The 12,602-nt window shown below is 40.4% G+C and overlaps 1 protein-coding gene across 1 annotated transcript in view; it reads right to left on the reverse strand.

The window, feature by feature from the left end:
• Positions 1-9,505, reverse strand: part of LOC124605967 — a 612,100-nt gene extending 602,595 nt beyond the window's left edge. The window contains exon 1 of the mRNA XM_047137931.1: positions 9,347-9,505. Coding sequence (XP_046993887.1) covers positions 9,347-9,505 — 159 coding nt within the window. The remainder of the gene's footprint in view (positions 1-9,346) is intronic.
• Between the last annotated feature and the right edge of the window lie 3,097 nt (positions 9,506-12,602).

The following is a 12,602-nucleotide window of genomic DNA, read 5'->3' on the forward strand; positions in this document are numbered from 1 at the left end:
GGAAAAATTTGGGATTGGAAATAAATGTCCAAGAGTCGGTTGTACCTACACCGTCAACGAATTCTCTGCAGAAAGCTTTCCAAGAAGGGATTTTAATTAAAGCTTACGGTCAGACAGCTAAGTCCAAAGATCTCATTCGCAGATGTCAATTGATTTATTGTTTTTAGGTCATGTACAACTAAATATTTTCACTCGCATCTTCTCTTTTAAGTTGCCAGTACTGTTCGACTTATAACAGAACCCTGGACACTGAGGGTGAAAGTAGTTCCCGTCAACCACAGAATAGAGGCAAAGTAACTCACTAGTATACAACGTAATATGCTATAATACTTTATGTAAAACCACTGCCGACGATTTACCTTTGCCTAGGAGAGTCTACTGGCGCTTTTGGACCGAGGATGCAAACATGGTGGAGGAGTACGCGGCAAAATATAAGAACGTCGTTCACATTTCTACAAAATGTTTAAAACCTACAATAGTCTTACAGGAAGTTTCTTTGATGTGATGAAGCGCTGCTTGGAGGAAACCAATTTTCTTCTTTTAGGTGACTCGTGGGGAGAACAAACAAATCCGCAGTAATTACGCAGTGCTGCTATGTTTCGACTGCTTACATGGAAGTGGGTCACTAAGAGTGGCGTTTTAACGCTCTTTAAGAAAATGTATCCAGTTTCCTTCCAACAATCCTAGTCTTTATGTAATGCTTAAAGTTTCCTATTTTTAAATTTCCAGCATAATATGTACTGCAACAGATCGTAAAGTGATTCACATGAAAGACCGGGAATATTGATACTTCTCGAGTAATTTAGAAGTACACAATCGCACAATAGTCATTTGAGTACAAATTTGAAGCGAAATTTGTGTGTCGACGTTACCAGTTTACTTCAGATCAGTCTAATAATGGCGAATTCATCGAGAAGAGCATGTGTGAATGAACCTGATGTGTTTTGTTAAATTTGCGGTTCTCTGACTCTGAAAACAGGAAAAGCAGGAGGGAGAACATAACCTCGTTTTTGAAAAAAGCATACCTATCACAAAAGCATACGTTTCATATTTCGATACAATGTTAGAAAACAAGGACAAAACTTATGCGTCACATACTGTCATACATGCGTTGCAGGTTTGAGGAAACTGACACAAGGCAAGCAAAAATATTTACCTTTCGGAATTCCAATAGTATGGGGAGGACAAGAAAACCATGTAGATGGTTACAGTTTTTGTATGGTAAAAGGTGGCGGGAATAAGAAGAACAGTATGAAAAGAATTACTTATCGAAACCTATAATTAGCCACGAGATTCCCACGCCTGAACCGCCCACTACTTCAGAATATTCATCATTTTTATCATCGTCATCATCAAGTGAAAATTTAGATTCTGATTATGACTCCATACTCACAAAAGTACAAGCAGAGCAATCTACATAAGAAGAATTGAATGCCTCGGTAAGACACCTAGGTCTCTCAAAAGAAGTAGTAAATGTTTCGGTGTCTCGATTACAGGAAGAACTTTTGTTTACCCCGGGCGCAATATTCTACTGGTTTCGATAAAGGGAATCGGAGTTTCGTGGGTATTTCCCTACGAAGGGCTCGCTTTTTTATTGTAAGGACATTGAATGTGTGTTATCAAGATTTGGTGTTACATGCAACACGAATGGCTGAAGGCTGTTTGTAGTTTCTAACAACGGAAGGCTCAAGGCCGTACTTCTTCACATTGGAAATAAGCATATTATGTTCAAACTAAAGAAAACATATGAAAATACGGAGAAAGTACTGAATCCATTGGACTGTTAGAAACACCAATGAGCTGTATATGGAGACACGAATCAATAGGATTGCTGCTGGGCTAACATTCAGGTTTTACGAACTTTCCTTGTTTCCTACGCGTGTAGGATAGTCGTGCCCGTGAAAGGCACGAATAGAATGGCCTACCAGATCAACAATCAATGCTGGAGAGAAATATATGGTAAGGAATGTCTGGGGAAACGAGAGAATATCATCCTCCCGCCTCTTCACATTAATCTGGGAATCATGAAACGGTTTGTCGAAACATTGTGTAAAGGTGGAGATTGTTTTAAGTATATAAGTTTCCAATTTCCTTTCCTGTCTGAGGCTAAACGTAACGAAGAATTATTTGTGGGACCGAACATTAGAAGTCTGATGAAAGATGAAGTAACAGAAAATGTTCTACCACAAGAACAAACGACTTGCTTGGAAAGGATTCAAGAATGTGAATGACAATTTCTTAAGCAATAGGAAGCACACAAATTTCAAGGCCATTGTGAAAAATATGCTAATAGCTCTGAATCTTTATGTTAAATATAAATTATGATTAGGTCTATGAACAAATAAGTGCTGTTTGAATTTCTTCACTGCATAAATTTATAAACAGTTTACAGATAAGTATCTTTATTAATATATTAAAAATATCTCAATATTGTATAAATATGTAATTCCTTATAGCATTTTTACAGTTTCCTCATACGTTATTGCCAAAATTTCACTCCAGCTGCTTCAACACAGGCCATAAATTAATAAAAATCAATCTTCATGATTAAAAGCCTTGAATAAAACTTTAATTTCGCAGCCGTGCGTATTACACGACGAGATTTTTCAAAATGAAGCTGGGTTGCCATCGTGCAGTAGTTCCCTCAGGTGTACTCCTCTAGCACAACTCGGCGATATGTATTTTTATGGTCAGATAAAGAATTTGATCAAGAAGCTCTGAAAACTGTTCTTATCTCACCGAGAGAGGAAAAGCAATCACATTCTGAGAAGACTGCATCAAAATAAATTTTGCTGTACAACCCCAGATATCCTCCCCAGTACGAGGTGCATTCAAGTTCTAAGGCCTCCAATGTTTTTTCTCGGGACTGGAAAGAGATAGAAACATGCGCATTGTTTTAAAATGAGGCCGCGTTCTTTGTCAATACGTCCCAGAGATGGCAGCACCGTACAGCAGATGGAGTTTTACAGCCAGCAGCGAGAATGAGAACTGTTTTAAAAACTTAAAATGGCGACGTTTTCGTTACTTGAACAGCGTGCAATCATTCGTTTTCTGAATTTGCGTGGTGTGAAACCAATTGAAATTCATCTTCAGTTGAAGGAGACATGTGGTGATGGAGTTATGGATGTGTCGAAAGTGCGTTCGTGGGTGCGACAGTTTAATGAAGGCAGAACATCGTGTGACAACAAACCAAAACAACCTCGGGCTCACACAAGCCAGTCTGACGACATGATTGATGAAGTGGAGAGAATTGTTTTGGGGGATCGCCGAATGACTGTTGAACAGATCGCCTCCAGAGTTGGCATTTCTGTGGGTTCTGTGCACACAATCCTGCATGAAGACCTGAAAATGCGAAAAGTGTCATCCAGGTGGGTGCCACAAATGCTGACAGACGACTACATGGCTGCCCGTGTGGCATGTTGCCAAGCAATGTTGATGCGCAACGACAGCATGAATGGGACTTTCTTTTCGTAGGTTGTGACAATGGATGAGACGTGGATACCATTTTTCAATCCAGAAACAAAGCGCCAGTCAGCTCAATGGAAGCACACAGATTCGCCGCCACCAAAATAATTTCGGGTAACCGCCAGTACTGAAAAAATGATGGTGTCCATGTTCTGGGACAGCGAGGGCGTAATACTTACCCATTGCGTTCCAAAGGGCACTACGGTAACAGGTGCATCCTACGAAAATGTTTTGAAGAACAAATTCCTTCCTGCACTGCAACAAAAACGTCCGGGAAGGACTGCACGTGTGCTGTTTCACCAAGACAACGCACCCGCACATCGAGCTAACGTTACGCAACAGTTTCTTCGTGATAACAACTTTGAAGTGATTTCTCATGCTCCCTACTCACCTGACCTGCCTCCTATTGACTTTTGTCTTTTTCCAACAATGAAAGACACTCTCCGTGGCCGCACATTCACCAGCTGTGCTGCTATTGCCTCGGCAATTTTCCAGTGGTCAAAACAGACTCCTAAAGAAGCCTTCGCCACTGCCATGGAATCATGGCGTCAGCGTTGTGAAAAATGTGTACGTCTGCAGGGCGATTACGTCGAGAAGTAACGCCAGTTTCATCGATTTCGGGTGAGTAGTTGATTAGAAAGAAAATCGGAGGCCTTTGATCTTGAATGCACCTCGTATTTGGCGAAGTGAGCAACGAATAGAACCCAGCGACTGGAAAAAATCCCAGGACTTTCTCGATTTTAAGGAAGGTCGTACGACAGATACATGTAACTGACATCAATCTATCGTAGAATTATGGAACATCTGTTCTGCTCCCGCTTGATAACATTCATACAGAAATTTGTAACAAAATTAAAATGAACTCCGCAATCTGAGATCATATGAAACTCATCTAAGCCTGTCAGTGTATAAGCAATAGATCAGTGCAAATAAAGGCGTCGAGATGACGCCATCTTTCTCATTCGAAGACGTTTGAAACACCTCTTTACTGGCGTTTCTAAACAAATTACGAATCTACCGAGTATCGGACGAAATAAGAGTCTGGACTGAGGTCAGGCAGGAGGCTGTGGTGACACAGACTCAAAAGATTTAGTGTCAAACAACAAAATTTTCACAAGCCCAACGTAAATTTTACCTATGTGTTTCAGACGGGAACACGTTAAATGATATTAGCACAGAATTCTCGAAAGCCAATAAATGCTTCATGTATTGAGTTCTCATTATTGACGTAGACTTGGCCGGTGCCAATGTTTTTGCAATTTCTACGATCTGAAGCTATGTATGCAGTATCGACGAAATTATGTAAAAGAATCACCTGAAGTCGTTGCTACAGACAGCACTGCAGTCACCCTGAAACTGCAACGATGATACTTACCGCAGAGCTGAAACTATTTCATATGGGAGAAGAGTAATGGAGGAAGGTAAAACTAGTAAGTACTTCCTGTTGCAAACTAGCCGTTAAACGGGATCAAGGGTTATGAGAGAGCAAGTGAATCAGTAACTTTAGAAAAAGCGTCAGTTTAGAAAAGCAAAATGTTCAGGAAACGAAAATAACCAACTGCAGATCAGAGAATAAGAAAATCAAATGGTTTTCTACATATTTGATGACAAAAAATGGTCTCTATCAAAGTTGATAAGTGTTATAACCTATAATTAGTAGTTTCAAAGCAACAAAAATTATTAAAATTGAAAGACTTACGTCGTTTCCAAATTAATTTTATACTTATGGCTTCAAAATACATGCTATTATAATTATTAATCCTACATAAAACACAAGCCTCTGACCCATGAAATTCATGAGGTTTAACAGAACAGGGAATATCAGTAACTTATACTAGCACGTCAGTTAAATTTACACTAATATAATCTGAAGAATGGATATTATGTAATTCTTCCTGTTCTTAGTATTATTTTACAAGAGTATTGATGGTAATGACGCTAAGCAGTATTACCAATATAATGTGTGGAAGAACACAATTTTCTGTACGTGGCAAAATTAGTGAACATTTTCTCTAAGATGTCGATAGTACTCTTTTTATTCCTCAGGCAAATACTGAAGTGTCTTCATAATATCACCCAATTTTACTTCATCAATTTATGCTCTGATAGACTCTGTTGGATATAAGGCTTACCGGATGACTAATTCTAGTGGTTTTCAGTTTGAATGCGTGTTACACCAAACCATTGGTACGCTCTGATGCAATAACTTTACCCGGTAAGACGCACAAGTATTTGAAATGCCTGAAAATTATTATCTGGAAATGGGTTTCCTGGCATCGTGGAGGATTGATACTTTCTGTAGGCCTTACGTTGTTCTTGTAGAAGTCAGGCCACCACTCTCTGAAATGTCTGGTATCGCCCATACCCGCCATTGTTGCGGTATATTTAAGTTTGGAACTTGATTCGTATCATTAATTAGCACACCTGTTTTGCATGATATGTTCTGTCATGTTTTCTTATTAATCTCTTCAATAGCCAGAAACCACGGTCGTTTGGTAGGAAACAATGTCTCTTTACGGGGAAAAGCAGCTCAGCAGTCTCAAAAGGTACGTTTTCTGTGTTAGCAAAGCTCGCACAATCGTCAAGTTAACGTTTTTCTCCCTGCAAGCATCGGGAAAAAGATGGAGTTCAGTAATGTCCTTGGACCGGTTGTTATTGATGTAGTGTGAAATGGAAAATGTTATCTGACCTGGTCTTTTATCGCTTGGCATTCAATATAGATGTAAATGTGGCCAGTCTCAGTCTTTATGTTGTGAATTTCAAATACATTAAGCTTCAAATGTCAACAGTAAAATAACTCTTGTACTGGAGTAACTGGGAAACTTGTATTTTGCATGTAGTCAAAGGTCAGCACTAATGTGTTCGCTGAAATTTTACATCAAAGTCTTCTTTAAAATGTTTAGCATAGTATTGATAAATTACTTTAATATCTGGGTGCTTAACTTTGACAAGGTCGAACATGACTTTCACAGACAGTCTTCCTTCCATTTACAGTGACTCTTTCCCGGAGCAATGATACCGTTTTGTAGGCAGTTATTCAGTATGACTCTGGATATGTATTTTTACGCCAGTAGACTTCACATGTGTGGTAACATTTTTCCCAAGCTGGTCTCTTGGAGATTTACCAGAAAGCAGAACTTCCGTTATATGGCGAATTCTTCCTTCACCCTTTAAACCACGTAAACTAATATAAGCCTTCTGGTGCACTTCCGCTCTTGATTCGTTGATGGTAGTATGCTATGTGATGCTAAAGCTACGCTTTATCACTCTGTATTCTTTACTGGGACGTTTCCTCTGTACAGGTTGACGTTCTGTTAAACCTTACAAACAGAGGTCTTTCTCATTCTTGCTTTTCAAACAGTAGAATCAATATAAAATTTGATTCTGTTGTACCTCATCTCTATCATGAAAACAGTCTTCCTTACAGCTGCATCAGGGACCAATTTGTCCTGCTAGACACTACCACAATTATCATTATATTCTTTTCCCTCCACACGACGCCGTTTAATTATTTCACTTGTGTAAAAATCTGCATTTCTAACGTCTTTACCCAGTTTCCGCTTGTTTCCAATAGCCACAATTTATGAAACACTTCACAGCACAAAGAATAAAAGTAATATAGTGCCTTTATTCGCGAACCAAGCAAATCAGCTATTTATAACAAACGATAAGCGTACTCCATTGTGAACGGTGGTAACAACATTAAGCGTAGAAACAGCGGTAGTACTGGACTTAAGTACTTCCTAAAATCAACTAGATTTATCGTATTCTGTTGTGTTACGGGTATACATTGAACTACCCACACAGAATGACAGAACTTCGCTCAGAGAAGCAGATAGAACATAAATCTGACTTGCGAAAGCAGAAGATTTATGTAGTTTCTAACATTACTTATTCAAGTACTAATAGTTAATAAACAAATCTACGTCATGCCATGGTCTAAATTGGGAGATTTTATCACAACAAAAAGAAATATTGAATGCATTGCAAAAATCGCCCAGTACAAAATAATTTTACTTATAAGATAGGCAGTAATTTTTTTTGGTAAATAGTTATCAAACATCCCTAGTTTTACAACACGAAAGAACGACTGATTGCCACAAAAGCTCACGAGAGATGGACAAGTAGATATCGCTAGCTACTAGCGTCCATTGTTTCTGAGCATAATATAAGGAGTGCTGTGTTCCAATTTTAGCAAATATGCGACATGAGGAATTACTGCATGTGAACATGACTAGAAAAACAATACGTCCTGCAAGAGACGTAAGTGAAACTCGCTGGAAAGGCGAGGATTTAACCAAGAGCATGTAGCGAGTTCACCATATTGTAAGCAACTGGATGATTAAATCTGCCAACCAATGTCCCAAATGTAGTCAAATGTAGGGACAAACTACACACAATATAGCGTCAGAATGCTGCTTCAGCCAGGCAACGCTTCATTAAAACCGGAATTCGCGGCAAGGCCTCTGATTCTCGCAAGGCAAGTTCTCTGACCTGCGTGAGATATACGAAGCTTGAGAACTAAGAGCTAATGTGACAATACTGAGAGTGGTAGTGATGTTCAGTCCCAATGGGGCACTGTTAAGTGCGGCGTTCCCTAAGGGTCGGCGCTGGGGCCACTGCTTTTTCTTATTTATATAAATGATATGCCTTCTAGTATTACAGGTGACTCAAAAATATTTCTGTTTGCTAATGACACCAGCTTGGTAGTGAAGGATCTTGTGTGTATTATTGAAACATTATCAAATAATGTAGTTCATGAAATAATTTCGTGGATTGTGGGAAATATTTGATGCTAAATCACAGTAATACTCAGTTTTTACAGTTCCTAACTCACAATTCAACAAGAACTGATATTTTGATCCGACAGAATGGGCATATTATAAGCGAGACGGAACAGTTCAAGTTCCTAGGCGCTCGGATAGATGGTAAGCTGTTGTGGAAAGCCCATGTCCAGGATCTGGTTCAGAAGCTAAATGCTGCTTTATTTACCATTAGAACAGTATCTGAAATAAATGACACTTCAACACGAAAAGTAGTCTACTTCGCATATTTTCATACGCTTACGTCGTATGGTATTATTTTTTGGGGTAATTCTTCTGATTCAGAAAGGGTATTTTTGGCTCAAAAACGGGCTGTTCGAGCTATGGGTGGTGTAAGTTCGAGAACCTCTTGTCGACACCTATTCAATAGTCTGGGAATTCTGACATTGCCCTCACAGTACATATTTTCTTTAATGTCGTTTGTTGTTAGTAATATTAGCTTATTCCCAAGAGTTAGCAGCTTTCACTCAGTTAATACTAGGCAGAAATCAAATCTGCATGTGGAATGCACTTCCTTGACTCTTGTGCAGAAAGGAGTGCACTATTCTGCTGCATCCGTTTTCAGTAAGCTACCACAAGAACTAAAAAATCTTAGCAGTAGCCCAAACGCTTTTAAGTCTAAACTGAAGAGTTTCCTCATGGTTCACTCCTTCTATTCTGTCGACGAGCTCCTGCAAGAGCTGAAAAATTAAGCAAACTCCAGTGTTACATTGTTGATTTTCTTTATTTAAACTTACGAATTGTCGCCTGAATACAATTCTTGTATTTCACTTTATCTGTATCCACAACCGTGTTATAATTTCATGTATTGACTCATTCCATGACCATGGAGACTTCTCCTTAATTTGGTCCCACGGAACAATAAATAAATTAGTACAATAAAATAAAAATAAATAAAACCAGCCATCCATTGCAGCCCGTCAGAAATACGATAATGTTGCAAAGCAGCGAACTGGCGAGCAATGCGCTTGGTCACGTACGAAAGAAGTCGTTGCGAATAGCCAACATGTTTTAGGCTCGCTGTTAAGCAAGCTTCACACATAGAGCAGAGCACTGACCGTCTTGTCGTGGAGCAGCTGCACGCGGCAGTCGAGGGTGGCCGTCTGGCCGACGCGCACGCTGACGTTGCCCCCCTCGGAGCTCTCCACGTGGGGGCCCCAGTCGTGGTGGTGGTGCAGGTGCTCCGTCCGCGTCGTAGGGCCTGCAACAAGCAACATGACACCTTAGCACAGGCATCTCAGCAAAAACCTATCTGTTTGACAGGAGATGTTACTGTCAGCATTCTAGGAAAAATTATGTCTGCTGTTTGTACTATTTCACTGGACAATTTCTATATAACATGAAGAAAAGAAAAACAGGATAATGGAATGTAATCGAATTAAAGCGGGTGATGCTGAGGGTATTGGATTAGGAAATGAGACGCTTAAAGTAGTATATGAATTTTGCTATTTGGGGAGCAAAATAACTCATGATGGTCGAAGTAGGGAGGATATAAAACGTGGACTGGCAATGGCGAGGAATGCGTTTCCGAAGAAGAGAAATTTGTTGACGTCAGGTATAGATTTAAGTATCAGGACGTCGTTTTTGAAAGTATTTGTATGGAGTGTGGCCATTACGGAAGTGAAACGTGGGCGATAAATAGTTTGAACAAGAAGAGAGTAGAACGTTTCGAAATGCGGTGCTACAGAAGAATGCTGAAGATTAGATGGGTTGATCACGTAACTAATGAGGAGGTACTGAATAGAAAAAAATGGTTCAAATGGCTCTGAGCACTATGGGACTTAACATCTATGGTCATCAGTCCCCTAGAACTTAAAACTACTTAAACCTAACTAACCTGAGGACAGCGCACAACACCCAGTCATCACGAGGCAGGGAAAATCCCTGACCTCGCCGGGAATCAAACCCGGGAACTCGGGCGTGGAAAGCGAGAACGCTACAGCACGACCACGAGCTGCGGACGGTACTGAATAGAATTAGGGAGGAGAGAAATTTGAGGCACACCTTGACTGGAAGAACGGATCGGCTTAGTAGGACATGTTCTGAGGCATCAAGGGATCAAATGGTTCAAATGGCTCTGAGCACTATCGGACTTAACTACTGAGGTCATCAGTTCCCTAGAACTTAGAACTACTTAAACCTAACTAACCTAAGGACATCACACACATCCAAGACCGAGGCAGGGTTCGAACCTGCGACCGTAGCGGTCACGCGGTTCCAGACTGTAGCGCCTTGGACCACTCGGCCCATCAAGGGATCTTCAATTTAGCATTGGAGGGCAGAGTGGAGGGTAAAAATCGTAGAGGGAGACCAAGGGATGAATACACAAAGCAGATTCAAAAGGATGTAGGTTGCAGTAGGTACTGGGGGATGAAGAATCTTGCACAGGATAGAGTAGCAATGGTAGCTGCATCAAATCAGTCTCTGGACTGAAGACCACAACAACAACAACAATTTCGTTACTGTTCAGCTTCAAAGGAATATGGGATGCTTTCATCTAATATTGTTGTGCCATGCATCCAGGATGATGGTTAATAACCGAAACCAGTAGATGACCAATGATACAAACAAACAGGTTATGGTTAAACTGAATTTTAGAAACAAATGAGTAAGTTTTCAAAGCAACAACGCGAAGTAGACAGTAATAACGCAATCTACAGTCTCTGTGTGTGACGAAAGCTTATCCGGTGCGTTTCGCAGCCAGAAATCGTATTTTTATTTTGTTTGTTTGTGAGAAAATCGTGTTGTGATTGGAATAAGAGGGAGAAATGGCAAGTAGTACGAATTGTAATTCTACCGCAGCAGCATGATATCCTATCGAGACTGCAATTTATCGTTTCGTGATGTTGTTTCGCGCGATGAGCAGGGTCCCATCACTGCTGTGAGAATATGATATCCTTGGGATCAAGAGTATCTTTCTCAACACCTGCAGGATTTCAATAACCCCGCGCGACTAGCAGCTGACAGGATAAATGCGTTGTTCACCTCTCCCTCCAAAACAGTACAGCTGGGTCAAGTACTTCGATTCCGGAAATTGACTTGTTTGTGGCAAGAAAGGTTTCCACAACTGGAAACTAAATTTTCATGGCCAAAATCAGTTTAACTAATGTTTATTACTGACGACTGGTATCGACAGTTGGAACTGTTATCTCCTGATCGTAAAAGGATACGTAATTGTATAATTTGAGATATATTCGTGATGTGTATAATATGTAATGCAAGTATTTGAACATACGTGCATTTGTACTATACAGGGTGTTACAAAAAGGTACAGCCAGACTTTCAGGAAACATTCCTCACACGCAAAGAAAGAAAATATGTTATGTGGACATGTGTCCGGAAACGCTTACTTTCCATGTTAAAGCTAATTTTATTACTTCCTTTCAAATCACATTAATCATGGAACGGAAACACACAGCAACAGAAAGTACCAGCGTGACTTCAAACACTTTGTTACAGGAAATGTTCAAAATGTCCTCCGTTAGCAAGGATACATGCATCCACCCTCCGTCGCATGGAATCCCTCATGCGCTGATGCAGCCCTGGAGAATGGCGTATTGTATCACAGCCGTCCACAATACGAGCGCGAAGAGTCTCTACATTTGGTACCGGGGTTGCGCAGACAAGAGCTTTCAAATGCCCCCATAAATGGAAGTAAAGAGGGTTGAGGTCAGAAGAGCGTGGAGGCCTTGGAATTGGTCCGCCTCTACCAATCCATCGGCTACCGAATCTGTTGTTGAGAAGCGTACGAACACTTCGACTGAAATGTGCAGGAGCTCCATCGTGGATGAACCACATGTTGTGTCGTACTTGTAAAGGCACATGTTCTAGCAGCACAGGTAGAGTATCCCGTATGAAATCATGATAACGTGCTCCATTGAGCGTAGGTGGAAGAACATGGGGCCAAATCAAGACATCACCAACAATGCCTGCCCAAATGTTCACAGAAGGTTCACACAAGCACCGAAGTCAACATTGCCTTCCTTCAAATGGGCCAACTGGTGGTGAATCGAGAAAGTACAGTACATACTGACGAAACTAAAATGAGCTCTTACGTGGAAATTAAGCGTTTCCGGACACACGTCCACATAACTTCTTTTCTTTATTTGTGTGTGAGGAATGTTTCCTGAAAGTTTGGCCGTACCTTTTTGTAACACCCTGTATATCTTACACTAAGATGTCTCGGAAGGCTACGTGTGTGAACATGACCATATACACAATATGCTTTTTATCTGTACGTCGTTTTTACTATGTATAATTTATACGTGAAATGTATTCGAAGTTACGAATACGAACAACCATTCGCTGCATAAT

The sequence above is a fragment of the Schistocerca americana genome, chromosome 3 (genome assembly GCF_021461395.2).
Source record: "Schistocerca americana isolate TAMUIC-IGC-003095 chromosome 3, iqSchAmer2.1, whole genome shotgun sequence".
Lineage (NCBI taxonomy): Eukaryota > Metazoa > Arthropoda > Insecta > Orthoptera > Acrididae > Schistocerca > Schistocerca americana.